The 15,799-nt window shown below is 36.1% G+C and overlaps 1 protein-coding gene across 2 annotated transcripts in view; it reads left to right on the top strand.

Moving 5' to 3' along the window:
- Positions 1-15,799, top strand: part of LOC127731687 (uncharacterized) — a 54,263-nt gene that overhangs the window by 5,226 nt on the left and 33,238 nt on the right. The window contains exon 3 of one of the 2 annotated variants that reach the window (XM_052240480.1): positions 899-1,309. The exons of the other annotated variant lie outside the window; for it this stretch is intronic. Within the exon in view, the coding sequence (XP_052096440.1) occupies positions 899-1,056 (158 nt within the window). The 3' untranslated portion in view covers positions 1,057-1,309. Of the gene's footprint in view, positions 1-898; positions 1,310-15,799 lie in introns of those variants that run through there. 2 annotated transcript variants of the gene reach the window in all.

The following is a 15,799-nucleotide window of genomic DNA, read 5'->3' as shown; positions in this document are numbered from 1 at the left end:
GAACAAAGGGGGTAAAATGCAAGTTTTGTCTATTATTTGGAAAACCGTTATAAATAGAGAAAATCTGACAGGGCAGAAATGTTCAGAATGTTGAGCTCTACCAATTGTATATATACGTCAAAACTGACAGACGACTTCTTATAGGAGTTATTGCCCTTAAATGACAAAATTTACCTTTTTTTCATTTTTGCCTATTATTTTGAAAACTATAATAGATAGAGAGAAACTTTAAATTGCAAAAAAATGATCAGCAAGACATGTTCTACAAAAAAGTCTGCATGGTCGAAATCGTCAGTCGACTCCTTATTAGAGTTATTGCCCTTTGATGACGATTTTTATCATTTGTTTGCGTTTTTGCCTTATATCTTAAAAATTAAAATAGATATGTAGAAACTTAAATAAACAAAAAATGACCAGCAAGACAAGAACTACAATTAAGACAATTGGAGAAAATTGTCCGACGACTACTTAATGGAGTTATTGCCCATTAATGACGATTTTCGCCATTTTTTGCATTTTGCCTTATATGATTAAAATTTTAATAGATAATTAGACACTTTAAATCACAAAAATGATCAGCAAGCCAAATTTTGCTGATACAGTTAGTAGACTGTCACTCTTTATAGGAGTGATTGCCCTTAAATGAGGAATTTTTTTTGCCCTCTTTTGTGTTGTTAGCAAAAACTAAAGAAGATAGAGAGAAACTAAACAGACTAAATGATCAGCAATACAAGATCAACAAAACAGAGATTTTTGTCATGAATTCTATTCTCGTCTATAATGTTGTAGAGTGTCCTTTGTTGAATATGAACATAGACCAAGGTGTGCGACACAGGCTCTTTAGAGCCTCTAGTTATTCATATAAACACGCCTTACTATTTGAACTGGTTTATTTCAGCATTTATTGGTGTCCTGGCAGCGGCATTGCAGTACAATAAAGATTTACAGTGGGCTTTAAAGCGAATTAATGAGCTCGGATTTACTGTCAACGAAACAAGTTTTAGTGATGTCTACAAGATGTACAATGACGTGCTTGGTCCAATTAAGAATGCATGACTTTAAACATTTCTTCGCACTGAACTTAAAAAAAGTTTTTTTTTCAGTATTTAATTATCATTTTCTCTTCAACATAGAAATAACAAATGTAACATTTAATGTAATCATTGCCTTATAATTTCTAATTAGTCCATTGTTTAAGAGGTCACGGGTCTGTTTTGTACTATCTCAAATCCATTGCAAATTGCACTGGTTCTTTTGTATAGTTTCTATTTTGAATTGCTTTTTTAAATAAAGATGTATTTTTACTGTATTTATTGTGTCCGATTATTTCACAAATTGCGCCCGAATGCAAAAATAAAATCTTGAAATCTTGATTTGCTTCCCAAAAAGGGGAGAAAACTCGTGCAATTTATACTTTATTGCATTCACCCTAATCGCTTTCTGGAAAGGGTTAATTAGCAATTTTCTAAATGACCAGCCATGTCATTGGCGGGATAACATAGTAAATATAGGCGTATATTTTCCTATATATTGGTGAGACACAAACTACTTACACCCATTGGAGGTAAGATATACTATTTACCTGTCTATTTTACTACGGTCGGTGACATGGCAAACTTTATACTTAAGAGTTACTTAGAGTTGATTTCCAGTCAGGATCCCTAAGGTTCCTCTTCACCAGACTCATAATTTAAGTTCTTTTGCATAATAATTTGTCCTGACTTCCGGATATTTCTGCTGCTCTATAGTCATTGTAATAGATCTCTTCATCAGACCAATATTTATCTAGTCTATTTTTTAAGGCATTTATGGAAGGGGCTTTGGTAATTTTATCTGGTAGTTTGTTTCAGATTTATTATAATTTGTTGTACTAAAATTGTATTACAAATGTCAGATTTGAAAATCAATCAAGTAAAAATTAGTATATTTAAGACAAGTGTTAACTACCTTATAAACTTTAAATGATATTCATGAACTCTTCTCAAAATAGTCAAAGTTTGTTATTCATAGGGACTGTCACAAACTTTTATATCTGAGCACGTAAAGGAAATTGGTAAGTTTGATATATTTAGAATTATTGCTTGTTAGTAGCTGTACACCCAGTAACTATTGTATAATTAAAGTCGAAACGAAAGCAAGGTAAACATATATTGTACAACAATACGTTGGTTTCCCGACAGAACATGTTCGTTGGATGAAGATGTCATATATTTCTAAGGGGACGACCATTTGATATTTGGGGGGGGGGGGGGGGGGGGGGGGGGATTTGTTTTGGATGGGTTATTTATTTTTGTGGACCAAAAGGACAGATTATTTATTTTCTGCACTGTTGAAGCATGATTTTTCACTTTTATTAAAACATGGGACAGATTATCTATTTTCACAATTATATTTATAATATTTGAAAACATACAATTTTTAAATTCTTGAATAAATAACATAGTCAATTAAGTCAATCAGAATTAATCATCATCCTCTGGAAGTTAATCTTCTGAATTGCAAACTGCATATATTGCATACGTACAAGGTATTAAAGCTAGCCTCTTTTAAAAGTTGTCAAACATTTTCGCCGAGCGGAGCGAGACGAAAAAAAAATCCGCGAAGAGTCTGGGGTTCGCTGAAGGCCCCAAGGAGCTATAGAAAAAATGGGCCAAAATCATGCATTATGCGCGTTTACCAGACCCTTTATTAATCTGAAACGCAAGTTCTGTTTAAATTTTGGGACAATATTCTGGTTTCAAAGCAAAATATATAGATTCAGTGTAAGACTTTTAGTTTTTAGGGACAACATCAAAAGACCAATATGTAGGAAAAAGCAAAAAATGTTTCAGTTTGCAGAAAAACCTTTTATACCTGTCAATTATGTTTTTTTTTCAAATTAAGTTAATAGGGGGCTGATTTTCATTGATACATAACTATGTCAAGTCAGTTTTTATAACACATTTCAATTACAACTTGATGTAGTTCCTAACTGGGATACAATTTAAAGTAGTTTGTAATAGACAAAAGGTCCTTAGTATATGTAAGAGAATGATAATCCCTTTCTTCATGATTAAGTACGAGCGTTAGCGAGTACTTATCATGAAGTAAGGGATTATCATTCTCTTACAAACTTAGAATATTGTAAAGTGCTCAAGGCTCAAATAATCTCTTGATTGGTTGACTATTCAAGAATTAGCTTCATTGTCAGTGCAATGTTTCTAATTGATGCGCGACTTCCTTTTTCGGCATTTCATTTATGGATCAGTTTTAGTAATGTAAGGACTTTCTTATAATTTGGGAAATATTAAAAAAAAATGCGTTATAGACTTTAGGGGACACAACAGTACAAAGAAAAGGTAGGAATTGTATATGTTTCCTGATTGTGAGTATGAATGTAAATTATGTAATATTTTAGTGAGAAATTATCCTTTTTTAAATTACAGTTTAAATCAATACATTTCAGTTACAACTAATTTCATTTCACAGCCAATATTTTGGTCTGGCTTTTTAAATCGAATACTATTTCATTATGTCAGGGGAATGTCAAAATAAAATGCCTTTAAAAGATTAAATATATTCAAAACTTAAATTAAATTCCTGTTTTTTTTTTGTTGTTTTATTTTATCGGAATATTGGAAATAACTATTCTTCACAACCGCTGGTCCATTAATCAGAGTTTTGGAAATCTAAAGATTTAGGTTATTTTTGATTTTAAAACTGTGTTTTTTTTTTTCTTTTAATGCATTGCTTTAATATTGTTTAATTTTTCAGTAATTTGAAGTTATTAAAATTTCAAAATAACATTAAAGGTACTAATTTTACTGCACCAGTAAATTTCAACTTATTTTGATTTTTTTTGTTTGTTTCACAGTTGAACTTTTATTCAGTTTCAATCACTGGTGATAAATCCTTTCATTCTGATAAATGTGCTCCGGGGCAGTTGTAACTCATTTATAGAAACTCTTTTGTTTTGAACTGTAAATAGGTCTAAACAATAAGATAATCCCTTACTAAGAACATGAATTACATTCATTCTTCACAATTAAGAGACATCAAATCCTACAATTTCATTGGTCGAGAGCACTTTGCTATATTCTAAATTTTCAATATAAATCAAAACACAAAGGTTATTCCTGATTAGTTTTTCGAATTATTTTATTAAGGCGTTGAGACCCTTTGGTGACCTCACAGTTTAAATGTCTATAATAAATACGTCGTGAGTTTTGGGCGTTACAGACGAACGTTCACCTAATCTGACCCAGTCAATGGGATATTTTTGCGCGCCAATCAATGGTCTCGGCTACACTGTTATGCACATGATTCTATATGTTTTGCCTGTTCTAACTGTTCGGTAACGTAGCTTTCACCTATCGCGAAGCTAGTTCAATATCTTCCTGACAAATGGCACAACTTCTTCCACTTCTACCTACTTTTACTGGTTCGTGTATTTCGCACAAAATGTCATCACGTTTTACCCATAGTTCATCTTCATTACTCGGCCATACATAAAGAGAATGACCTGTGTTCTTTCCTTGACTTGGACGCATAAATGTTACTAAATATTCATTGTCATTTTCATCTACCTCAATCACCTTGTGGATTTGCATCGTTCCTTGCACTGGTTTCAAAGTCTTATTTATCTCGGTAAGTTCCAGTCTTGATTTTACAGTCTGTTGATTCTACAAAAACATAAGTTGCACTTGTGTGATGGACAGCTGTACATGCGTATAGTACTCGCGGGCGTCCTGGACAACTATCTCACCCTGTTTTATAGCCTGGTCTGCTATACGCTTGGAGGTCCCTCCTATTCCGTCAAATGGACCCTTACCGTGGCCTGTATCAAAGTAGTTTCAGGTTGCATCCACGCCGAATAAGTTCTGATGGTCAGACACCAAGTAAAATGCGGTTTTGTTGCGATACTGTGAGCTAGGACTGTCAGTCCAATAATGTATTTTCTTAAGATCATTGATATTTTGTTTTATCTTAGGCATTAACTTTTGTAAGATTGTGTATACGGTTCCTATATTGTGACCAAGGTCATCAGATACAAAAACATAATTAGTGTGTGTCATCTTGTCGTCGCCATCTTTGTAATACACAACCACTGGGTGTAATGTAACCGAGCTGGAATTCCAGTATGCGCTTTGTACCTCATCTGCTGAACAGCACGAAAAAAATTCTGTACTATTGCGTTTCCAGCAGGTAGATTTTCTTTAAGGTTGGTAAGAGCTTTATATTGAATACGTACTCTGGATACATGCTGCTGAAACTCGCAGACTTGAACCAGAACAGCTGATACAAATTCCGCATTAGAAAGTTCAATTTGCACGATCTTTGTTCTCTTCTTTCCGTCAGCCATGTCAACTTTTTTCCATTGCTCGTACATAATTTTGTCATCTTTAATTTCCGAAATTATGTCCTGGGGATTTATATCATTTAATTTCCGTATAAACTCGTCAGGGTTCAGTGTAACGTTAGTGCCAGCTGTTTTTATATTCTTTAGTGCGAGGGCCATATTTTGATTTTAAAATTGCGAAAATGAGGTCCATGTCCATCAAAGGTAACATTACCATTTATAACTATGTTTTTTATGTTTAATTCAAGATTAAAATAATTCAAGAAATAATGTGTGGAATAAAACCGGCCGCATATGGTAAATGTTTTGCTCATTGTTGAAGGTGGTACGGTTACCTTCAGATGCTAATACCATCGTTGTTTGTACAATCGAGTTGTCTCATAGGCGATCATTCCGCAACTCCTTAAAACTAAATAATTCAAGAAATCTTAAGTGGAATAAAATCGGCCGCAGGGAAAAAACAGTAAACGAGGTCTGGCAAGACGATACAAACCCCCGGCATTTTTAATATTGGCAAGTAGGTGTTCTTTTGGTAACAGAAGTAACAAAAGTTCCTCTAAGGAAAATTAGAGTGAACGAGGAGCACGACCCCGGCACTGACGCTAGGCCATAACTTGAATAACGCTTCCTCGGTACTCGGAGGATAAAATTCAAAACTGGTAACAGTGATGAACCGGCCGCTCTGGTAAAAAATAGAAAGCCGTTTATAAAAAACACAACTTCCCTGTGGTACCACAGGAGAATATTTTAACAAATGGTCTAACGTAGAATTATAGGGTCATGACCCCCCTGTCATCTTGCCAGATCCCGCCTCTGCACTAATACTGCGACAACTGTTTTATTAAAGATAATACTAACAAACAATGAAAAATATCAAAATGCATTACAAAGAAATCCTTTTATGGAAACGCACACATCTATATGTTTATAGAGTTGAATTCTAGAAATTAAAGTTTTTCTCCTTTCTTAGTAAACGTCCACCATCAAGACATCAGCAGATTATAAGATGCGTAAAAACTAGCACTGTCTGTTTGAAATCAGTATCAAGTATTTATATAAAAATGTTCCATCCTCAATTTAAAAGCATTCGTAAAAACGTGAAATTGCAATAACAGTTCACGATATAACTGGACACAACCACTGCAATATTATGTTATTCTAGACGAGTCGAAAAGTTCATCCTCTACAATAATTGCAATACTCCATTTAGTCCGAAAATCAATTGTCTCCAGCTGGATCCGTTTCCGGCCTTCCTAACTCACTAGGCATATACCTGAAAAACATTAAAAAACAACAGCAGAAAAAATTATCCAAAATAGGAGATTGTCGGGGTAGGTGGGTGGGATTGAACAAGCTTCCCGTTCAAACGTTAGAAAATTTGGACGTGACGTCACAATACGCCAAAGTCACGTGACAGACACGGTCAAAGTTCAGAATGCAAAGATAAAAGGGGGGACTCGAGAATAAATACGGAATTATAACTTTTATTAAATCTGTATTATCAGTAAACCGATAAACATTATTAATTAAAGATTAAAATAATTCAAGAAATAATGTGTGGAATAAAACCGGCCGCATATGGTAAATGTTTTGCTCATTGTTGAAGGTGGTACGGTTACCTTCAGATGCTAATACCAACGTTGTTTGTACAATCGAGTTGTCTCATAGGCGATCATTCCGCAACTCCTTAAAACTAAATAATTCAAGAAATCTTAAGTGGAATAAAATCGGCCGCAGGGAAAAAACAGTAAACGAGGTCTGGCAAGACGATACAAACCGCCGGCATTTTTAATATTGGCAAGTAGGTGTTCTTCTGGTAACAGAAGTAACAAAAGTTCCTCTAAGGAAAATTAGAGTGAACGAGGAGCACGACCCCACACTGACGCTTGGCCATAACTTGAATAACGCTTCCTCGGTACTCGGAGGATAAAATTCAAAACTGGTAACAGTGATGAACCGGCCGCTCTGGTAAACAAGAGAAAGCCGTTTATAAAAAACACAACTTCCCTGTGGTACCACAGGAGAATATTTTAACAAATGGTCTAACGTAGAATTATAGGGTCATGACCCCCCTGTCATCTTTCTAGATCCCGCCAAATGAGAAGGTCTATACACTCTCATCCCCAACGAAACGAGTTCACTACCTGTACTAAAATACAATTAACTCATCAATTAGGAAATACTCGACAGTCAGAACTTGCAAACAACTCCAAAGCTCCCTGAACATTATTTAAGAAAACATCATTACCTACATCTGACAAGTGCACTCCGTCATGCCTGAACAAATCTCTTTCTTGAGTTTTAATATTTGGATGGCAAATTACAAAACCATGATTTAATTCTTCTTTGAATATATTACGAACAGCTGCATTAACTCGTTTACGAGTCGAATTGATAGCCACCTGATTTTCTGCCAAGTGCCAGTATCTACGAGGCAAAATTTCACTCCATACCAAGTAGAGATTTGGCAATAACACATGTAATCGCATAATGTCCAACCTTATCTTCTCAATAAGCTCTTTTCCTTTGATTAAACCCAAATCGTTAGAACCCAAATGTATGATCAAAATTTGTGGAGGTGGATAACATCTAAGATTTTCTTCAACTGAAGGTAACAAATTTTTCCATTTCATCCCTCGCTGGCCATACCAATGAAAATTATAACCTTTTGACTGTAATCCGAGTTTTTGACCCCTGGTCTTCTCTTAATGCTTCTGGCCGCCCAATATACAATAGATGATCCCATGACCCAAACTTGACAGGGTTCTACAATGACAAAAATTCTTAAAAGTCCTGTTTTGTTTAAACCTTTTCAAATATATTAAAATACAGTTTCGAAGATCTTCGTATCTATAAAATCTACCAAATCCGAATGTAACTCGTGTATGCATCAGAAACCCAACGTCCCCACTTCTTAATTTCTGAATCCGAAGCCCCCATTCTGCTATAATGCGATGCTCCGCCTATTCTAAACGAATGTGATCGGATGTGGTCTTTAACGCCACAAAAATACAGGGTTTTCTTAAGTATAGAAATAAACTGAAAACGAGTCAATGGAGACCCATTGAAATGTAAATACAAGGGTTTGTCAATAGCAGGATATCTTATTCCCAAAAAGGCACACAACATGCTCACAGGACAAAGATCTGCCTCCCTTTGAGGAATAACCAAAGTCGTTGAAATACCTCTCTGATCAGCTTTCAAACTGCAAATCTTCAAATGCAATTCATATTTACAATTTGAAAATTTCAATGACAGATCATTAATGAAAATTGTGTGGGCTCCGATATCTGTACTCGTATCAGCCGTGAGCTCAACTATTCTTAATAAAGCAAAAAATGCAAGACTAAATGCAGAAGCAAACAGACAAGATTCATAATGAGAAGAGCAAACGGGTGGGAGTGATCGTATAATTTTGTGCAAAATTTCTAAAGTAACAGGAGCGCGAATATCTGATAATTTGGGACTCTTCCTTCGAACTCCCTCTAACATTTTAGAAACTATAAAAGTACATGTAGTGTCAGTTACACCTAATAATTTATGTTTATGGCTAATCCCGGATAAGTATGTATTGATTGTAGATGATGTTAAACCAGAATACGATAAGTAAGCTATAAAACGAGTTAACACATCAATTTGTATAGGCCATGATACATTTAAGTCATATTCCTTGCTAAACTTTGCTAACGACTCTAGTGCTGTCTTGTAAGTTTTCCATGTATTTTTCGCCATCGAAAATTGTACCAATTTTTCAACTTCCGCGTCTAAAATTTCCATAGTAGGCTTGGCATTGGAGTAAGTTCCTTGTCTGCTTGTGGTGCTAACTGTCTGTAGAGCTGCCAATGACAACGAGACAAAGCGTCAGCAATTACATTCCGGCTACCCGAAATGTGCTGAGCCTTTATCAAAATATTATGTTTGAGGGAAATAAATACAAGTTTTCTTACTAAAATCATTACTCTAGCAGATTTTGATGACTTTTTATTCAAAATTGTTACAACTGACTGATTTCAATATTAAACAATAACTTTTTATTCTCTAAAAATCGCCCCCACAATTGAATAGCAACGACGACTGGAAAAAATTCCAAAAACGTGATGTCCCTCAAAATACCGTTCTGACTCCACTCTCGAGGCCAACAAGCTTGCGACCATTTGCCATCAAAATAAATCCTGAACCCCCTATTTGAACCTCCGGCGCTATCAGTGTATAGCTGGATTGTCTCGTTTGATGTCCAAAGCAAGTCTAGCATTACAGAAACACCGTTATACTCATTTAAAAAGGATAACCAAATTTGCAAATCATCTTTCATCTCAGACGAGACGCGAATTCTATGCCAAGCTTCCTTTACGTTGCAAGTTGCATCAATAAACCGACGACAAAATGCCCTGCCTGGAACAACGACCTGACAAGCAAAGTTCAATAACCCAATAAGTGACTGAAGTTCACGCAACTTTACTTTTTTACAACCAAGTATAACAGTAATCCGTTGCTTTATCTCGATTAACTTAACTTTCGGAAGCCGGAGCTCCATGGCGATAGTATCAAATTCTATGCCCAAAAATGTTAAAATTTCAACTGGTAAAACTGTTTTATCTTCTGCTAAAGGGACCCCCCATTTCTGGCATACATTAGTAAATGTTTTCAATAAATTGGCACACTGGTTCGTGCCTGCTTCTCCGGCGAACAAAAAATCATCTAAATAATGCAGAATATTCTTAGAATACCGTATACCAATGCAAAGCCGTGGACAATTTTTCGAATAAGGAACAACTGAGACCTGCCCCGAGAGGCAAATTACGGTCATAATAAAACTCATCATCAAATTCAAAACCCAACTGATCGAAATCACCTGGCCAAATTCTCAACAATCTGAAGGCGCACTTTACGTCGGCTTTTGCCAACAAAACGTGTGTTTTTCCTAATTTTTGAATCATCTCGACCGCATCATCAATACTCGCATAACGCACAGAACAAAATTCTCGATCAATAAAATCATTAACAGAATTACCAGTAGGGGATGAAAGATTCAACACTAAGCGAAATTCTCCTACGGTTGTTTCAGGAATGAGAGCAAGGGGGGAACAGCGAAATGTAGGAAAAGGTGGATGTGAAAATAGACCTGCAATACGCCCGAGCTCAATTTCTTTATTCAACTTCTTCCTAGTGGTCTCTGTATTCTTTAAAACACTTTTAGAATTTTTACAAGTAAAAGAAAATCTAGGCCCAGCGTACATCAGTTTAAAGCCAAAACGTAATCCCTGAATCAATTCGGCGGCAGCAGTTATTTCCATATAATCCAACAAACATTTTTCGACTTCACAAACATTGATAGGGGAATTTCCTAATTTATATAAATCTGACAAGTCACTCCGTTTAACCTTTTTAAGTTCTACAACTTGTAACTGGGTGTGTCCCATTACATTTTGAGCATTTGTGATCAAATTTGCATTTTCTTCCAAACGTACAACGGCCTTGGTTGAAATTCCGACATTTTTGGCGAGATTGAAAACCGGCTCCACTGTAGCCACGAAAATTACTCTGGTTATGAGGAGTCCTCCCTTGAGTTCTACTAGGATTAATATCCGAAACCTGACGAGATTGATAATTCGAGGAGGAATGAGAATTATTGCTCATGACTACAGACGATGACTGACTGACATTCCCCGTCACCACGAACAAAACCCACAATTCCTGACCAATGACACCCCAGGAAGATGATGGAAAGCGCTCTTTTTTTAGTCGGTACTGATCATCGTACACGGCACAACCATTATTAGTACCCCTAGACGACGCTAATCGAATGCTTTGCATATATTTCAAATACTCTTGGGCTTTCATAGGCCATTTTTCTAATAGAATTGCCATATAGATCATAAAGGCCGAAGTCCAAATTTCTATATTGTTTAAAGAATCTGGCTTCTTATTAACCACAGTCAGGGCACCTCCTTTCAAAACAAAATCGCCATCTAAAGTAGAATCAGAGCCCAAATCTGCTGCAGATTTTAGCAATAAACCTAAATGAATAAACTCACCCCGCCAATTTTTTTCCTTAATCTTTAATGGAATATGAGCCCCAATCGGATCAAATATGCTAGGAATGGTTTCCGGAATGTGATTAACTCGGAAAATTTCATTACTGGCCAAATGCGAGCCTGTAATTTGCGACTGGGACCTCCTACTATGATAAAAGGGGGGTGCATTTTGGTCCCCTGTATGTGTATACATACCATGACTATCCTGAATCGATAGGACCATCTCGACTTGGGAAACTATACTAGAATCATTATCGGCTGCTCTTCTGTGGATTGTTGTGGCGACATCGTGTGATTCTGGTCGAAGAGACTCTGTACTCGACATCAGAACTCTCGAAGACGACGGTCCAGGAATGGCTACTGTCACAGGGTTTAACTCCGCACGGTCACTATGGTTTTGGTTGGAGGCAATAATTTCGTCTCCGCTTTCATTTACCATAACTTGAGTTGAATGACTACCCGCCGCAATAATGTTCTGATTCCCACGAGGAGCCATGGGTCTTTCTGGATCAGAATGCACATGACTTTTAGGTCTTTTACGCTTAGAAGTAGCCTTTTCTGAGGTTTCATCTGTGTTGAGGATGGAACTGGATTTTACAAAACAAATTGAACAAGCTTCCCGTTCAAACGTTAGAAAATTTGGAAGTGACGTTACAATACGCTAAAGTCACGTGACAGACACGGTCAAAGTTCAGAATGCAAAGATAAAAGGGGGGACTCGAGAATAAATACGGAATTATAACTTTTATTAAACCTGTATTATCAGTAAACCGATAAACATTATTATATTTGTAATTCTTCACTATCTGTATTAGATATGTTTGTATTTGTGTTTGCTTGACCCAGATGGGTGTATTTTGCAAGTAAAATTATTATTTATTAATGACTGCTCATAGCAAGTACTAGTATTTCATGTGCAATACATATATTTTTCAGCGTTTCGCAATATAGCGGAAAAATACTGTCTTAAAGTTTCTATAATATTTTGTATGGGTCAATGATGTATGATTTGATAGGTCAGGTGACCTAATGTTTTGTTATGCTAATTTGTTTTTCGCGGGTTCGTGAAAAATAAATTGTCTAGGTGGTCATTCTAGCCGTAGACATCGTACAGTTAAAATGTCGGAGCCGGTACAGCTAGATTCTTTGATAAAACAACGTGTGCAAGAAGCTGTTTCAATCGCACAGAATGATATCGTACATCACATGGACAGGATTATCAAAAGCAGTTTTGACGCGTTCCAAAAGTCGACGAACGAAAATCAACGACAATTGTCAGAAACACAACTTGCCAAGATTGAAGAGATGAATTCGGACAATTACGTGTCCAAGAGAAAGGGGAATGAAGAACAATTTAAAGTTAATTCCAAAGTTGCCAACAAGATGAAGGAAGCTAGATGTTTTCTGAGGGAAGACCCGGAGCAAACCGAACAGACCCAAAAGGCAGCACAAAGTATCAGTGAAGGTTTGGATATATTACGTCATAGACAAAAATTAGTTAAATTGGCAGACCAATCCGAGAGTGGCTGGAAAACAGTGACAGAATATGAAACTCATAGTCTGGCCGACGACTCTGAAGATGAAAAACGAATCATCAGAGCCGAAAACAAAGCTGCACGGAAAATCAAGAACGAGAAACAAAGTAAACAGCATAGATCAACCCCTTACAGTACCTCTCAATCGTCGAGATTTAATTCCAACGCACCTAGAAATAATGTTCCAGTTCAACGCCCAGGGAAATGTTATGAATGTGGTATTCCCGGACACTGGAGGGTCGACCATCAAACTGGTGCTTTTGGTGCAGCAATGCAAAGAAACAAGAATGACAAGATAAGTAAAAATGTAAATAGTTTTGATAAAACTGTAGAAAACTTTGATAGTTTTGACAAAAGCACAATTGCAAAAGAGACGCATTCACAATTCGTCAAGCTTGATAACACATTTAAAAGTACAGTTACAAAGGTGAACTCTAACGATTCACCGGTAAACAGGTTACGCAACGCATTCACTTATTGGCAAAGTATAAATGCGAACGACTATATTCTAAGTATTATTAGAGATGGTTACAGAATTCCGTTTTATACAGAACCTGAAAGCTGTAGTTTAAGGAACAATAAGACAGCATTTGATAATTCAGAGTTTGTTGAATCCGAGATCACTAAGTTAATTAGTCGGGGTTGTATATCTCAAGTACACGAGTTACCTAAAGTAGTTAATCCTCTCATAGTTGCGAGGAATAAAGAAAAATTCAGACTTGTTCTTGACTGCAGGCATATAAACCCCCACTTACACAAATTTAGGTTCAAATATGAAGATGCTGTTGAAGCTAGTCATATGTTCGAAAAGGGGGACTATCTATTTACATACGATCTTCGCTCAGCATATCATCATATTGAAATATTCGAAGATCACAAAACGTACTTAGGTTTCAGTTGGTTTCATGAACATGAAAAAGTAACAAAACACTACGTTTTTAACGTATTACCTTTCGGTATAAGTACAGCAGGATACATATTTACTAAGGTTGTTAGATGCATTGTAAAATATCTAAGAGATCAAGGATTATAGATTATAATGTATCTTGATGATGGCATAGGTGGGGCAAGTGAAATTAGTAAGGCTAATTTCTGTAGCTTAACTGTACGTTATCTTTAAGATCGGCTGGTTTTTTAATTGCCGAAGAAAAGTGTAGTTGGGAACCAAGTCAATCAGTTACTTGGCTAGGTTTGGTGTGGGACATGAAAAATGGTATTGTTTATGTTACAGAAACTAGATTGAATAAGTTGAAAGATACGCTGAATGTGATTATTCACAGGTTGGGAAAAGGTGAAATAAAAGTAACAGCCATGTTTTTGGCGTCCATTATTGGACAGATTATTTCTATGCAAGGGGCAATGGGCCCAGTAGTACGGTTGCGTACAAGGAGTATGTACGATTGCTTATTGTATAGAGCAAGTTGGAACGCTCATGTGCGTTTGAATAGCAAAGCATTAGATGAAATTGTTTTCTGGAAGGAAAACGTAGCCATACTGAATGGCAGAGATTTGAGTATAGTGGAACAGTACTCTAGCATTGTTTACAGTGATGCCTCCGGTATAGATTTCGGAGGGTATGCTGTCAGTATCAGTGACACTGAAGTTATGGGTAGTTGGAACTCTGTAGAAAGTTTGAAAAGCTCCACATGGAGAGAGTTAGAAGCTGTATATAGAGTGTTGTTGTCATTACTAGTAACATTACAAGGTGAAACTATTAAATGGTATACTGATAATCAAAATATTGTTTACATTATTAAGCAAGGTAGTAGAAAAGGCGATCTACAATTAATCGCTATCAAGATAGCCAATGTATGTAAGCTTAACAATATTGTATTGTTACCACACTGGGTACCAAGAGACGAAAACGTTAAGGCTGATCAGATCAGTAAAAGTGTAGACTGTGATGACTGGGGAATAGACCCAGAAGTGTATTCAGTTCTAGATAATTTGTGGGGTCCTCATACGGTAGATCGATTTGCGTCAGATTATAATACAAAATGTCTGGTCTTCAACTCTAAGCACTGGTGTCCTTATACTTCAGGTATTAATGCTTTCGATCAAGATTGGAAAAGCGAAATTAATTGGATTGTACCACCACCGTCACTTGTTTCCAAATGTATTCAAAAAATGAAACAAGAAAAATCTATCGGTACACTAATTGTTCCATACTGGAGGTCAGCCCCTTTTTGGCCAATTTTAAACGTTGGTATTGAAGGTTCGCAAAAATTTGCGAGTTTTGTATAGGAGACAGCAGATTATTGTCATCAAATGTAGTTATGAGAGGAAGAGGAAGGAACGGATTATTCGGAAAGACAGATACAAATTTCACTTTGTTGGCACTTAAAATTAGATTTTAGATATTTTTTATTTTATTTGTTTTTTAGGGATCGGGTTAAAATGTACCATTCAGAAAGAGATTTCACAGTGTGGAGCGATTTCAGAAAATTTCACTCAACTTGGTGGGAAAATTGAAGAATTTTTGTTACATTCACATAGCAGCAACACCAATAGTAAATATTTTTATTCTTTTAAACGTTGTGAACAGTTTATATCTAAAGAAGGAGGAAAATCTATTCCCGCTTCTCCAATTCACGTTGCGTTATACTTAACTCATTTACTGGATAAAGGCTCGTCTAAAAGTGTAGTGCAATCTGCCGTTTACGGGATCAAGTGGGCGCATAACATTCAAGGAATTCAAGATCCGACAACAAATTCTTTCGTTGTAAATTTAATGGAAGCTGCAAAACGACAACCTCACAGACCGAAAGTGAAAAAAGATCACATTACCGTAGATGTTTTGATAAATTTATGTTCTAAGTACAAAGACTGTAATGATTTACTTGTTATACGGGATTTAACTATGATAATTTTATGTTTTGCTGGTTTTCTTC

The sequence above is a fragment of the Mytilus californianus genome, unplaced genomic scaffold (assembly GCF_021869535.1).
Source record: "Mytilus californianus isolate M0D057914Y unplaced genomic scaffold, xbMytCali1.0.p SCAF_1, whole genome shotgun sequence".
Taxonomy (NCBI): domain Eukaryota; kingdom Metazoa; phylum Mollusca; class Bivalvia; order Mytilida; family Mytilidae; genus Mytilus; species Mytilus californianus.
This window is presented reverse-complemented; position numbering and strand designations above follow the sequence as displayed.